General features: G+C 37.7%; 1 protein-coding gene across 5 annotated transcripts in view; it reads left to right on the top strand.

Annotated features, from left to right (window-relative positions):
• The window catches only part of PBRM1 (polybromo 1), a 111,883-nt gene that overhangs the window by 23,513 nt on the left and 72,063 nt on the right, over nt 1-16,307 (top strand). For all 5 annotated transcript variants that reach the window (XM_077749765.1, XM_077749739.1, XM_077749734.1 and 2 more), the window contains exons 6-12: nt 128-244; nt 3,954-4,022; nt 7,026-7,124; nt 9,591-9,676; nt 10,429-10,524; nt 11,157-11,248; nt 14,060-14,273. In XM_077749765.1, coding sequence (XP_077605891.1) covers nt 128-244; nt 3,954-4,022; nt 7,026-7,124; nt 9,591-9,676; nt 10,429-10,524; nt 11,157-11,248; nt 14,060-14,273 — 773 coding nt within the window. The remainder of the gene's footprint in view (nt 1-127; nt 245-3,953; nt 4,023-7,025; nt 7,125-9,590; nt 9,677-10,428; nt 10,525-11,156; nt 11,249-14,059; nt 14,274-16,307) is intronic.

Below are 16,307 nucleotides of genomic sequence, written 5' to 3' on the forward strand. Positions count from 1 at the left end.
TACTGGTTAGAAGTTGTTTTTTCATTTAGCTTTAAAATTTAGAAGCTGTTTAATATTAGCACGCATTTTGGATTTTTCTCACAGTCCTCTCTCCTTTCTCTCCTTCCTGCTAACCCCCTCCTCCTAGTCTTCTCCAAGTTACTTGAAGGAGATCCTGGAGCAGCTTCTTGAAGCCATAGTTGTAGCCACAAATCCATCAGGACGTCTCATTAGTGAGCTTTTTCAGAAACTGCCTTCTAAAGTGGTAAGTGATGCAATTAAAGACAGAGGAATCACATTAAGTGTTTTTATCTTAGTTTTTTGTTTTTGTTTTTGTATTTCAAAAAATTTATTGGTTCTTAACAGATAAAGTAAGTTAATTCAAGGCATTGGAGGCTGCCAAGAGATCTTCCTTGTGGCCTCAACAGCAAGCACAGAAGACATGTTCTATAATTTTACTTGGCCTAAAGGTTGTAGATTTTTTAAAAGATTTGTTTTTGATTGGTAATTCTTACTGTTTATATTTTGTTTTTCATTGTTGTAAAATATACTTTTACATTAAAGGATTTACCATTTAACCACTTTAAGTATATGGTTCAGTGACATTAAGTACATTCATATTGTGTATCTCTTCATTTACTGAAACTCCGTATCCATTCAACAATAACTCCCCATTTCTTCCCATCCCCCAGCCCTGGCAACTACCATTCTCTGTTCTCTCTCTATAAATCTGACTACTCTAAGTACCTGATAATAAGAGGACTCATACAGTATTTCTCCTTTTATATCTGGCTTATTTCATTTAGAATAATGTATTCCAGGGTTCACCCATGGAATTTCCTTCCCACGGTTCATTCATGGAGTCCTTCCTTTTTAAGGAATTTCCTTCCTTTTTAAGGCTAAAACTCCACTGGGGGTGCCTGAGTGGCTCAGTTGGTTAAGTGTCCGACTTCAGCTCAGGTCATGATCTTGCAGTTCGTGGGTCCTAAGCTGTGCTGACAGCTCAGAGCCTGGAGCCTGCTTCAGATTCTGTGTCTCCCTCTCTCTCTGTTCCTCCTCTACTCTCACTCTATCAAAAATAAACATTAAATAATACACTGCAGTATGCATATATCACATTTTGTTTATCCACTCATCTGTCATTGGACATTTGGGTTGTTTCCAAGATTGGTAATTTTTAAATAACAAAGTAAGTATCTAAACTAAACCTTTTATGTATAAAAGGGAAGGAACATTCTCTTTGCTCAGGAGACAGAATGAGAGGAAGATTTTATCGAGTTCTTCCTCTTTTAGTTCTCTGGATTTCCTGCTGATGGAGAAGAGAGAGACTGACTTGTACTCTTCTACCCCAAAGAGGAACTTTCTAGACTAGTGAGACCCTTTAAAAGTGGCAGGGCCTCTTGTGGCTTCATATCCAAAAGGCAATGAACATAGCTAAAGTTCTGCTTTACCTGTGGAGCTACAAAAATTTCCATGACCTCAGCATTCTTCTATTTCTAGACAAGGATATACTTTTAGAGGTGCTCCACTATAATACATAACTCCTTTGTCATCATTTACTTTTTATCTACCTCCTTCCCTGATCCCTGAATTTAAGAAAGAAGATTATATCATATTTTCTTTTGTGTTCCTGCCATGTAGCTGGAACCTAGCATGTCCTAGGTGTGTGGGAAATGCTTATTGATGGATGAGTGACTTGCAGCTTTCCCCATCAGTTACCAACAAGACCGGGTGTTTAGAGGGGTGTTGAGAGGTGTGTCTTGACTAGTTGGACAGTCCTCACATTAGAAATAAAGCCTGGAGCACTTGGGTGTCTCACTCTGTAGAACATCGGATTCCTGATCTCAGGTTTATGTGTTTGAGCCCCATGTTGGGTATAGACTTTATAAAACGAGAAAGCATATATGACTACTGCTATCTATCCTAAGTGTGGATCTCATTAGAAAGATACAGTGATTATATTGGTCATATGTTTAAAAATTTTTTTCAAATGTTTAAATTTTAAGAAAAAAGGAAAGCAGTAAGATGATTTCTCAAATAATTAAACATAGAATTATCACATGATCTAGCAATTCCACTTTGGGTGTATGGCCAAAGGAACTGAAAGCAGGATCTTAAAGAGTTATTTGTAAAGCTATGTTCATAGCAGCGTTATTCACAGTAGCTGAACTATGGGAGCCACCTGTATGTCCCTCGGCAAATAAATAGATAAATGAAATGTGGCATATACACACAATGGAGTGTTATTCAGCGTTTAAGAAAGAATGAAATTCTGACACACACTACAGTAAGAATGACTCCTGAACACATTATAGTAAGTGAAATAAGAGAGTCACAACAGGACCAATATTGCATGACTCCTCTTGTAGGATGTACTTAGAGTAGTCAAATTCATAGAGAGAGAAAGGAGAATTGTGGTTTCCAGGGGCTGACAGGAAGGGAAAGGGGAGAGCTGCTTTTCATTGGGTGTGGAGGTTCAGTTTGGAAAGATGAAAAGTTTGGGTGGTGGATGTGGTGATGATTGCACAATAATGTGAATGTACTTAATGCCACTGAACCACACACTTATAAGGGTTAAATGGTGAATCTTTTGTATCTTTAATTACAATAAAACTAGGAGAAAGGAGTATAGTCTTTACTCAAAATCTACTGTTGAGTAGCAGGAGATCATCATTAGTGGTCAAGCCACGAAAGGTGACTTGGAGCAAGAAAACATCGATACCCTGTTCCCCCATTCTGGGACAACGTGCAAGGATACCACACAGCAGGAGTTGGTTGGACAAAGCAGGTTCCCATTGGTCCCTCAGGGAGTGACAGTTTCAAAGACAGTAAGGACCGAGGTCAGGAGTGGAGGGCAGTTTTTACCTGGGAGAGGGGGGTTGTGACTACTGTGGGCCCAACAGCTGGGATTACATGCTATCCCAGCCTGGGTGGCCTTGCTATAATTTGTCTTCTGAACCGTTTCTCAGAATTAGAATTGCTTAAGAGGGTGGGAGGAAAGGGGCTGGATCCAAGCAAACAAAAAACCCACACACACAGTAGGGGTTAAAAAAGAAAGATTAAGCTGAGGACTTAGACGAGAGGAAGCATCCCTGAAATCATGTCCTCAGCCCAGCAACTGAATGAAGGCCGTAACCTCCTGCTTTTTGTTATTGTACAAGCTGCAAGGATTTGAACAGGTTGGAAGAGCATGGAGAGCACAGCCTCACCTCTGACACCTCTCTCACCAACCAACTTTTGATTTTTGGTCAACTTCAGTCATTTCCTCCAAGGAACCAACTGTAGGAAAGGCTCAAGGCAATGAACACACTGTGGGCTTTGTGAGACCCTTCAAGGGCATTCCTCCAATATGGCTTAACTTCTTTACTTGTGATGATGACCCAGTCTTTGATGAGAAAGCAGAAAGTGCTTATAATTTTATGTTTTTTAAATTAGTTTCACTTAAAATGTGTTTTATTTTATAAATAATTAATTTGACCGAAATAAGTGAAAACCTTAAACCTGAAGGTAACAAGCGTGCATCCTTACATCTTGTAGATCCTTAAAAATTTTATATGAAATAGGATAATATTGTGTGATTTAGATTGCACAGTTAAAAGATTTTATGAGAACATTCAGAAGCATTCCCGTACTTCGTTGTCAGGCATAGATATGTTAGAACCTTAAATTTAAAATTGTGTAATTCTGTGAATTTAGAATTTTTTAAAACCTTAAATTGTGGTATGTTAGTTGGGTAATGATAATTACCAAATGCTAACTGTAAACTCCTGTACCATGCTCTTGTGTATTTCATAAAGCTTGTTAAATCAAATTATGTCTGTTTCAAACAGGGCAAACAATATGCTGTACAGCTTTGTCAGTAACCTTGCACCTCACAGAGCTGTTCAGTTGATTAACACATTGTCAGTGTGTTTGTTTTCTCATTAGCTGGATACTACTCATTTATTTAGCATGCCTGGGTTTTTGTCTTCCAGCAATATCCAGATTATTATGCAATAATTAAGGAGCCTATAGATCTCAAGACCATTGCCCAGAGGATACAGGTATGAAGATTACCATATGTAGTTTAGGGAAGATTGGTCTGTGGTCTCTTTTAGAGGCTTTTAGAAAACAGAGAAGCAGAAGTCTCTGTAAGGGGTTTGTAGCAATACAAATGGATTAGAGTGGTGTAGTTGATTATAGCTTTGGAGGAGGCAGCATAGTGTCTATTTGCATTTTTTCCTATAAGGAGGAAGCAGAATTTTCATTGACATAGTAAATCTTGCTCTTAGGGCAACAGTTAAAAAGCATTGGGCATAGACATTTCTGGTTGTGAAAGGTACACTGGCAATAAAGCTTTGTTATTTATTCTTACCTGCTTCCAAATAGCTTTATGATATCTCAGAGTAAGTTACCTGCAACATATTTTAGAGTATAAGGTCAGTGAAAACAGAGACTTTGGTCTCTTTGAGTGCCTTCCTCCCTGTATCTCCCACAATAGCAGCAGCTAACACTCACCTGTCATTGGTAGGTGTCTGCTCTGTTCTAAGTGTTTATGTGTATTAGCTGATTAATTTTTATAGCTACCCCATGAGGTGAACTGTGTTATTATTCCTGTTTTACGATGAGGAAACTGAAGCACAGAGGTGGTAAGTCACTTGCCCAAGTCATCAGCTAGTAAGGAGAAGGGTTAGGATTTGAATCCAGACGTTCTGGCTCCAGAGTCTGTGCTCTTAACCCCTACACTGTTCCTGCCTCTCAATAGATATTTATTGAGTGAATGAGTGACTGAAATTTAAAACTTGATGATCAGAGGTTAAGGAAGGTGTAGGGAGAAAGAGCTAAATTTTAGGAAAAATCTAGTTTTTAGAGTTGTGCTGACTTGGGTTAATTTCCTAGCTCTCCTCCTTAATAGCTGTGTCACTTCAGTCAGGTGACTTGCCTGTTTCCTCTGCTGTGCACAGAGTGTAGTATTGCCACTGCAGAGTTGGAGGGGGCAGTGATCATGTGTGTGAAGCGTTTCACACAGCACCTATGGGATGTGACCTTCGTCCATATCAGTAACTGATCCTCCCAGAGTAAGGAAGGTTTGGGGCTCCTGGTAGATAAAACAAAACGGAAAATTTAATGTGTTGCATGGTCTCATTGAGAAAGGAGACTGGAAGCTCGTGGGTTGCCAAAAGGGAGAAACTTTATTGGCTTTAAATTTCTAGGAGAGTAGTAAATAACAGTGTAGTAATTATTGGTACTGTAATACATCTTCACAGAATGTTACAATACAGATTCCCCAGTGTATCACCTGGTTTTTAAGGCAGCTCCCTAGCTGCTGCTGCTGGTAATGACTTAGTCTCCTGGAACCTAAATCCCTGGGGTTCCTCATGTCTATCTGGGGGGAAGATGTTTTTATAATTCTGAAGTTCAGATCAAATCTTTGGATACCCCTGCCCCAGTCCCAGTCTTCTCTCCAAGACCTCACTTCTTATCTTGTCTCTTTTTCTTTCCAGAAGCCCCATAGAAGCACCTCCTTTTGCCATCACCCTAATCAAGATCTCATCCAATTATGTCCAAATTATTGTAATAGTCTTTCTTACCTCTCTGATGAAAGACTCTCTAGTCCTTTCTGCATGTTGCTTCCTGACCGTAGCTTCCTTCCTTTCTTTTCTTTTGATTCCACAGCCCAGAGCCCTGTCACTTGTTTTTTAGTGCCTCCTGCAGTGAGTCCCAGTTTCTTGTACCGGTGCAATAGTGGCCAACTCTGAATAACTCCAGTAGAAGGGGAATTCATTGAAAGAATACTGGGTAGCTCATGGAATTGTTGGGAATGCAGGCAAGAGAAGTAGAACTTAGGGAAGTGGGAAGAACTCAGGGACATCGTGGTGCAGCTGAGGTCAATGCAGTGTCTTTGTGGGGCCATTGCTCTTCCTAATGTCACTTGCCACTGTGGGCCCTGGACGCTCACTGCTCCACTCTGCTTTACTTGCCCTCGGGTTTAGGAATTCATTTTCTCTATTCCTTTGCCCTCGCTGTAGTCCCTCAAGACTCAAGCATGAATTATCTACCCTTGCCTGGGTGCCAGGCTGCTACCATCTGTTTACTTCTACCCACTGTCATGGAAGATAGGTCCCTCCCACCCACCTGTGCGGGGGTTTTCTCCAAAGAAAGAGGGTGCTCAGGGGTGCCTGGCCAGCTCATTTGGTAGAGTGTGCGGCTCTTGATCTTGGGGTTGTGAGTTCGAGCCCCATGTTGGGTTCAGAGATTACTTAAAAATAAAATCTTAAAAAAAAAAAGAGGATACTCACATGTTGAGTATTCTCACATGGCAAATAACCAGCTACTCTCCTTCGTCTGGCACCTGGATTCTGCCTTATTTATCCTCATCTGTGCAGCCTGTGTTTATGGTTCTGCCTTCCCCAACCCTCTACTCAACTTAATTTGGTTTTCTCAGTCTTTCTAGAATGTTTGTTCATTTCTGTGTCCTTCTCATTAGTCATATGTACCTTTTGCCTAGAGTGTCTCGCCTTCCTCCTTTTCTATGTAAATTGAAGGAAGTTCTAAGTGTCCCTGGGTTATTTGGGCTTAAGTGAGCTGTAAAATGTAACAGCTCTAACATGGAGCCTAGTGCATAGTAGGTATTCACAAAATGTTAACCTCTGTGCTAGACTATTTCATCTGAAGTAGTCTGTAAAACTAGAGGAGTTTTACTTCACACTCTTAAGTCCATCTTAATGGATTAGTATTCATTAAAGCACTTAGAACAGTGCTTAACACATTGTAAGCACTACATGTTTGCTAATTAAATGACATTTACCTTCTTTGATCTTTTAAAATTATGGTTTTATGACTCAACGTAGCTCTGGTTTTGTTATCTATTTTAAAAACTTGGGTGTAAATGGACAGTTGTAATAGTTTATAAAAGAGAAAATGACTTTATATATTGTTCATGTGTATTTTCCAATAAAGTGTTTGAATATGGTGACAATTTAAAAATATGTGGAGTTTTTTTTTTTTAAGGTCATACTGATTAACTCTCAATAAGAGGAACTGCTTTATTTTGTTGTTTACTCTAGAATGGAAGTTACAAGAGTATTCATGCAATGGCCAAAGATATAGATCTCCTAGCAAAAAATGCCAAAACTTATAATGAGCCTGGTTCTCAAGTATTCAAGGTTAGTTTTTTATTGTTGTTTTCATTGGTAAGAGTGATACCTTACTTTGGAGCCAACAGTTTTTACATAATGACTTTATTGAGTTAAAATTCACATAGCATACATTTCCCTCCAAGGGTGATTTAATGGTTTGTAGTGTGTTCACAGAGCTGTGCAGCCATCACCACGATCAGGTAGCGGTCACTTCATTTCTCCCCAGTCTCCCCAGCCCTAGGAGCACTGGTCCACTCTCTGTCTCTGTGAATTTGCCTTTTCTGGACATTTCATATCAGCAGAATCATACAGAATGTGGTCCTGTGTGTCTGGCCTCTTCCCCTGAGTGCAGTGCTTTCATGGTGCTCATGCTTGCAGCAGGCGTCAGTACTTTGTTCTTGTTTACCCACTTGTCAGTTGCTAGACATTTGGGTTGTTTCCACTTTTTGGCTACTAAAAATAATGCTGCCGCGAACCTTCATGTGTAAGCTTTTATGGCGACATAACGTTTTCATTTTTCTTAGGTACATACCCAGGAATGGAATTGCTGGTCCACATGGTTAACTGTATATTTAACTTTTTGAGGAACCACCACATTCCACAATGTTTTCCAAAGTAGATGCACCATTTTACATTCCCACTAGTAATGTGCAATTGTAATTTCTCCACCTTCTCCCTAACATTTCTTTGCCATTTTTGTTTTTATGATAGCCATCTTTGTGGGTGTGAAGTAGTATCTAATTGTGTTTTGATTAGGATTTCCCTGATGAGTAGTGATGTTGAACATCTTTTTATGTGCATATCGGCCATTCATATATCTTCTTTGAAAAAATTTCTGTTAAGATCCTTAGCCCATTTTTTAATTGGGTTACCTGTGTTTTTATTGTTGAATTGTTAGATTTCTTTATATAGTCTAGACATTAGAGTAGATAATATGATTTACAAATATTTTCTCCCTTTCTATGGATTGTTTTCACCTTCATGATAGTGTCCTTTGACACAGAGTTTCTACTGTTTAGTGCAGTTTGCCTGTTTTCCCTTTGGTTGCTCATACTTTTCAGTGTCATATGTAAGAAAGCATTACTTAATCCAAAGTCACAAAAGATTTACGCCTTTGTTTTCCTGTAAGAACTTTATAGTTTCAGCTCTCTTTTTAAAAAAAATTTTTTAACATTTATTTATTTTTGAGAGAGAGGGAGACAGAGCATGAGCAGGGGAAGGGAAGAGAGAGAGGGAGACACAAAATCCAAAGCAGTCTCCAGGCTCTGAGTTGTCAGCACAGAGCCTGATGTGGGGCTCAAACTCACAAACAGTGAGATCATGACCTGAGCTGAAGTCAGATGCTTAACCAACTGAGCCACCCAGGTGCCCCATAGTTTCAGCTCTTAGAGCGAAATATACCCATTTTGAATTAATTTGTGTATACCTAAGGTACATGTGAGGTAGGGGCTCTACATTGATTGTTCTACAAGAGGTACTCATTTGTCCCAGCACCTTGTATTGAAAAGACTATTCTTTCCCCATTGAGTTGTGTTGGCTAGAGGTTGACTATAAGTGCATGGGTTTGTTCCTGAAAGCTCAGTACTCTTGTGTTCATTTATATATGTCTCTCTATGTCAGAGGTAAGGTTCATTTTTGAGCCACTTTTTAGTTAAACATTGATTTAATGTCTCCTTTTAAACCTCATAAATATGAAAAGCAACCTTTGTAGTGTAATACACAATATAAAATGACTACTGCTTTGTGATGTGATTCTTTCCTAGAAATTTCCTATAACACAGTTGCTTTAGAAATTTCTTGAATTAATAATATGTCATTGGGAATTTAGCAAAAGATTCTCAAAAAACCTTTTGGGAGTAAAATCATTTAGACTTCCAGAATACTGATTCGTATATAGTTGCTTTTGGTAGTTCATTTATCTTTCATCTTTTAATAAACCTTCATCTTTTAAGAACTTCGAGTGAAAATCAGAAATGAACTATAAAGTTTTTGTATTTTTAGTCCTTAATAGAACACTTTAATATTTGTTGATACAGTTAAGATTGTACTTTTTGGTCTGGTTATTTTCTCTAAAATAAATTTTAGAGAAAAGAGAAACTATATTGGTCTATTGTATGCTATTGATTTAAGCAAGTTCATTCATCCTAAATTTGTGTGTATAGTCTTTAATCTTTAATCTTAGAAGTATATCTTTGTGCCTATTTTTAGGTCAATGGACACAGGTAGAGTTCATTTTCACTCATTTTTCCTTGTTCACTGTTGGATCTTTGTGCATTGCTTGACTAATTGTGAAAGAGGTAGGAGGCTTTTTAGCTTCTATAGAATTGAGGCTGTGTTTTTGAAGGTTGTGGAAAGGTTAGAGGATGCAGCTTTATGGGCATTGAATGGAAGTCTACTCTGTATACTTTCCGTGCCGTAGAAAGTGTCCAATGCGTGATTGACTGCATTTTAAACGGTCCTTTTTTTCTAAACCAAATAATCTTATGTTGACAGGATGCAAATTCTATAAAAAAAATATTTTATATGAAAAAGGCAGAAATTGAACATCATGAAATGGCTAAGTCAAGCCTTCGAATGAGGTATGTTTTTAAAATGTCTAAAGTCCTTGTGCCTTTATTATTTGCCAAATTTTCTAGCTAGTGGAAACAAGGTGTATGTTGCATTCGAAGGTTATATTTGCAGTTGATAATGTGATTCTGAAGAGAGTAGAGATTAACTCTTACCCAGCCCCTTCATTGCAGCTGAAAGCTTTATTTTAAAAGAAGCAATTTTTGAGGCTTAGCACCACTATCTACTTTTATTGCTATATGTGTATATATTTATCTTCATGTGTATTATATATGTACATAGGTTATACATGATAGGTGCATTTGTAATATTATAGTATCTGTATGTAACGTATAGTAGTGTATATTTATATCAGCAGCAAGAGCATATAGCCAGGTGTCAGGAAATCTAAAGTGTCACCTGGCTCTTCCTTGCGCAAGGACCAGGACTTTGAACAAGTCTTACTTCTGGGGTTCCATTTCTTCCTACTGGAAATGGAAGCTGGAGTGGATGCTTTCAAAGCTTTCTTCTGACCCTGAGATTTGTTTCATTACCAGATCCTCTGGTCACTGCGGGGACCTTGAGGTCTCTGGGACCAGCCCTGGTCCATTCTCTTCTGCAGAGTTCTCAGGCTTTGTAGCAAAGCCTGCTGTAGAGGCTCAGAAATAAAATTTGAGCATTTCTGTTTAAAAACAAACTAAAAAATGCTTGTTTCCTTTTTGTTTACTCAGCATTCTGATTTCAGCTGTCAATTTTCTAAGGTGTTTTATCTTATCTGTGATAGGACCCCATCAAATTTGGCTGCGGCCAGGCTGACAGGTCCTTCGCATAGTAAAGGCAGCCTTGGTGAAGAGAGAAATCCCACTAGCAAGTATTACCGGTGAGAGAGTGAGTGTATTTAATCTGAGAACTGACCGTGTTTATGAGGCAAGGCATATTAGTGTTTGCCTGATGGCTGTCTTGAAGTAATTCTTTTGGGTATAATTGGGTATTATGATCATTGTTATCAAATACCTTTTTAAGAGTTAAATGCTATAGTTGGCCTGGCCTCATCTCTGGAAAATGCATAGGCAGAAGTTGCTTGTCAGGTAGTGTTAAATATTTGGAATAAAATAAATGTGTGATAAAATACTAAAAGATTTTGTATCAAAAGTAAGATTTGTGTTCATTGTAGAACATGAGCATCTTAGAAGAGAATTTACCAGTAATTATAAATGAATCTGTAATTTTCATAAAATAAAGAGTAGTGCTACATTTAAATAACACGCAATTGCAAGTAGCCTGCTTTAGGCTTTCTACACCACTCCCTCTTTTCTGAGAGAGAAAAATTGGTCTTCTCAGCTTAGATTGATTTTGGGGAAGATAAAAAGTACAAAGATAAATTGAGCACACAGTTGAATAGAAATTCTTTTTTTTTTTTTATGTGAATGCTTTGTTAACAGTTCCTATTTCCTATAAAGTAATTATTATAACATTTTTTCCTGTCTTCTGATTGCTTGTTTTTCTTTGTAGTAATAAAAGAACCGTCCAAGGGGGTCGTTTGTCAGCAATTACCATGGCACTTCAGTATGGCTCAGAAAGTGAAGAGGATGCTGCTTTAGCTGGTAGGCATTAGGTCTTGACTAGTTAATGCCTTCTCAGCTGATCCTTCTGGAGAAGGAAAATTATAGTAACTTTAGTCTGTCTGGGAGTTTGTCAGTTTGGGAGTACATGCTATTTTGTTGCATTTTGATTACACTCTTTGGTTGGCAGACTTATCAAAAACTTGTTTATGTTATAGCTTTTATCTAATAAGAAAATACCTCTTAAAACAGTTGGTTTGCTAGCCTTAGCACATCCTGTTTTCCAGCCTATAAATGATAAATAGTGAGCCCTAGTGATGCCATTGGGAAACCCTAGAGAGACGTCCATACCATCTTAGATTTCCAGGTCACTGCCTTATATTTTCAGTGAGCTATAATTTCTTTTTGGCAAGAGCTTCTGATTAAAGATAGATGTAAATTACAATCAGAGCAACCTAAGCCAACAAGATTAATATAAACAGACCAATGTTCTGCAGTTAGAGAATACATCTTCTTCTCAGATTCATATAGAACAATCACAAATATTTACCACATACTTAGCCATGAAACAAATTTCAACCAGTTTGAAAGTTGGGTATTTTACAGAACAAATTTCTGACCATAATGCACCTATGGTAAGCACCTAATCTTGAAAAGATAAAATTTTAAAAGCCAAACACTTAGGAAACACAAAATTTTTCAAATGTTTGAGTTTCTCTTTTTTAAAAAAAAATTATAATAGAAATTTAATTACCTTAAATTGAACAATAGCAATAATGAACATAATATATGTCAAAACAGTAGGGATACACTAAAGGAGCATTTTGGAGGGAAAGTGATAGGGCTGAATGTTTCTATTTAGCAAAGCAACTGAAAGTCAGTGAACTAAGTAAGCACTCAACATAAGTAAATAATAAGAGAAGATAGCAGAGACATTAGAAATAAAGGTAAGAAAGCTAAGAGCAGAAATGAATTTGTTTGAAAGGAAACCTATAGTAGAAAAGATCAATGAAGTAAAGTTTTCTGTTTTAACTATTAATAAAATAGGCAATCCTGTGGTAAGATTATCAAGAAAGAAACCGAAGGAACAAATAAAAAATACTAGGGGAAACAAGGAGCATACAGATTAAAAAGAATGTATGAACCACTTTACACAAACAAATTTGAACATGAAATGGGCAGATTCCTAGAAAATGAAAAATACCTGGGGCACCTTGGTGGCTCAGTCCGTTGGGCTTGCTCCAGGAATGCTAAGTCATTTAAGTAAGAATATCATTATCTTTTTTTGTCAAAGGACTAGCTAGACAACAATGAAGGAGTAAGAATCCGAAAAGAAGAACGATTTATAAGGATTACAGTTGAAAGATTGTTTTTTGAGTTTTCTACTCAAAAGACTATACAAATAAATTACTGGAATTAATAAGAATAATAAAGTGTTGGGGCACCTGGGTGGCTCAGTCGGTTAAGTGTCCGACTTCGGATCAGGGCATGATCTCTCAGTTCGTGGGTTCGAGCCCCGCATCGGGCTCTGTGCTGACAGCCAGCTCAGAGCCTGGAGCCTGTTTCAGATTCTGTGTTTCCCTCTCTCTCTGACCCTCCCCTGCTCACACTGTCTTTCTCTCTCTTTCTCTCTCTCTCTCAGAAATAAAAACATTAAAAAAAAAAGTGCTAGATATAAGAGTATCTAAAAATTAAATTTCTAGAATCAATCACAAAAAGAAAATGTCATTTTTTTAAAGATAAGATTTACAGTAGCAGCAAAACATATCTAGGTATAAATCAACTACATACGTGCAAGCTCTCTACAGAAAAGGTCAGCAGTAGTAAGGTCAGAAAAAACTAGTTACAGATCCTTTCTTTGCTTCTGGCTCCGTGACTAGATCCAAATATTCTCTCAAATCCCCCGAGACTGGTGTGTGCCCATCTCTTAACACTGTAAGTAAGTACTTAATAAATGATTGTCATTCTTACCTGGGAGCAGTCATGATTTTGATTATACAGATCTCTCAAGAAAAACTTAAATTATGCTCCTTATATGCTGTTAAAGAACTTAGGGTGATGAAGAATATGTTTTGTTCTTTTGTAGAAATGATTATATGTTGTTTGTTTTGGTGTTTTTATGATTAGCTTCTGTCTAAAAATTCCCTCAATAAGAGAAGACTTAATCCTTAAATGATGCTATGGATCAGTGGGGCAAAGTCACGGAGAGTTAAAGCAAAACCAGATCTACCAATATCAACCCAACATCAGTATATGTTTATATTGACATAAACTACATGCTTTTGCTTTAGTTCTGAGATCTGTGTATGGCTGGTTGTTGCTTTTCTTGGCCAGACACATACAGAAAGGGAGTCTCTAAAGGAGGCACATTGAAAAAAAGAAACTTTTTGGGGGCATCTGAGTGGCTCAGTCCTTTAGGCGTTCAGTTTTGGCCCAGGTCATGATCTCCCCATTTGTGAGTTCGACCCCATGTCGGGGGAGCTCTGACAGCTCAGAGCGTGGAGCCTGCTTCGGATTCTGCGTCTCCCTCTCTCTCTGACCCTCCCCTACTCATGCTCTATCTCTCTCACTCTCAAAAATAAACATTAGAATTTTTTTAAAAAAGAGAAAGTATTTTGTAACTTCAAAAAACAGTGTAACATATTCTGTGTAACATTTTATTCTGTTTCTGTGTAACATTTCTCTAAGTAAATATACAATTAAGCATTACTAACAGTATCTTTAATAAGGGCTAGAAATTAGTCTTAGTGTATGTTTTCTCAAACATACATAGCTTAAGCTGGAAGGTAGTTAGAAGCTTTAAAGTATGGTTCTCTCTTCCCCTTTTAAGTACCTTTTATGTCTTTTATTTAGCTGCACGTTATGAAGAAGGAGAGTCTGAAGCAGAGAGCATTACTTCATTTATGGATGTTTCAAATCCTTTTTATCAGCTTTATGACACAGTTAGGAGCTGTCGGAATAACCAAGGGCAGCTAATAGCTGAGCCTTTTTTCCATTTGCCTTCAAAGAAAAAATACCCTGATTATTATCAGCAAATTAAAATGCCCATATCCCTACAACAGATCAGGTAAGATGTCTTCTACATTACTCCAAGAAATCCATTTTCTTGTGGTTGAATCCTGCGTATCTATCTCCTTCCTAAAATGGATAAGGATATTAAAGGTAAAAATGTTTGCATGTGTAGGGTATGCTTGAATATCACTCCTATATGAAAAGTGAGAAATAAATTTGATTAAATACAAATGGTATTCTGAAAGGTATTCCAACTAGGCATTTGTATGTCAGATTATAGACTGTAAAAAGTCACATAGCTCAGAATTTAACTGTTCATTTTCTTAAAACTGAGCAAAACACAAAAATCTTTCTGCTTATACCTCTCATTGACATTTTAATTATAACAGTTTAACTGTATATAAATTTTGTATCTATAGTTGAGCCCCCAGAATGAGTATATTCAGCTCTTAGAGAATTCATTATTTGAAACAGTACCTGAAAGACGGCCCATCTTGGTTTCCCTTTTCTATTTAGAAAATAGAATAAAATAATCAGGAGTCCCTGGATGGCTCACAGTTAACCAACTGTGAGCATCCAACTCTTGATTTTGGCTCAGGTCATGATCTGACCACAAACCCAGTTTGTGGGTTCAGGCCCCTTGCGGGGCTCTGTGCTGATAGTGCAGAGCCTGCTTGGGATCCTCTCTCTTCCTCTCTGCCCCTCCCCTGTTTGTGTGCATGCACTCTCTCTTTCTCTGTCTCAAAAATAAATAAACTTAAAAAAGAAAATGTTAAAATAGTCATTGAGGGATGACTGAGTGACTCTGTTGGTAGAGCCTGTTGATTCTTGATCACAGGGTTGTGAGTTCTAGCCCTACATCGGGCATGGAGACTACTTTTAAACAAACAATCATTGGGAATTTAGCCAGGCAGGATACTGAAACCACCACGTTATTAAAAATAATAGGAAATAAGTAATATTGTAATTCTCACAGTGTGGGTTAGGTTTTACAGTATACCTAAAAGGAAACAACAATACAAAAATATCTTAACTGGGCAAAGTCAGACTAAGCTGATACTGCCAGGGCAGATAACTCACTTTCCAAATAATAGGAATTAAAATTCTTATGCTTGCTGGAGTCTAGAAAATAAGGTTGGCTAGCAACAGATGTTTCATGGTTTTGCATTTGTAATCTCCATGTTCATCTTTTGATCAGTAAATTTTATGATGTTTTTACTTAATCCAAACTATAGAGGTTTTGTACACAAGTAGGATAATAGACCATCAGTTTATTTTGCCCTCTTAAAATAACATTGACACAAAAGCTGCCATTCATGAAGAAAATAGTTTGGAAATTGTCTTTTATACTCTTTGTGTTGGAAAAGGTAGTGACAGTTTTCTAGATGTTGAGAAGTTCCCTTTTAACTCAACAGTTTTGTCCTTAGTTTCTTTTCTCCCTCAGTCTTTTTTATTGTTGTTGTTCAGTCTCATTAATTAGTTTAGTTCAAAAGAAGACCTATCCTCAGGCCAACTCAATCACCTGCCTACTACCTTCTTCTTGTTAAAATGTTCTAATATAAATCTTGCTTTGTTAGGTCAATAATTCTACACCTTCCCCTTTTTAAATTTACTTTCTGACAGTTGTCTGGCACACAGGTAGGGGAGTGTGAGGAATAGAGAAGTAGCTAAGGTCTAGCTGGGACACACTACCAGAATTCTGCAGGGTAGCTTTTAGGATGACTAATCTACCTCCTTTCTAAGGACATGCAAGCCAGTAGTGCCTTACAGGAGCTGGACTACCTTCTCTCCATAGGAGCAACAGGGAAATCAACAGCAGTGCTGCCAACTAGAACTTTCTGTGATGGTGGAAATGTTATTTTCTCTGCCCTTCTGTTATGGCAGACACTAGTCACATGTGACTGTTGAGCACTTGATATGTGGCAGGTGCAACTTTGGAATAAATTTTAAATTTTATTTTGATTTAGATAGCCACATGGCTAGTGGTGACTCTGTCATACAGCATAGTCCTAGGAAGATTTGTTGTCAGAAGGATGATAGCTGAGTGTCATCAAAAGCAGCAGAAATGGAAGAGTGGTCAGGAGCTAGA

The sequence above is a fragment of the Crocuta crocuta genome, unplaced genomic scaffold, assembly GCF_008692635.1.
Source record: "Crocuta crocuta isolate KB4526 unplaced genomic scaffold, BGI_CrCroc_1.0 scaffold463, whole genome shotgun sequence".
Lineage (NCBI taxonomy): Eukaryota > Metazoa > Chordata > Mammalia > Carnivora > Hyaenidae > Crocuta > Crocuta crocuta.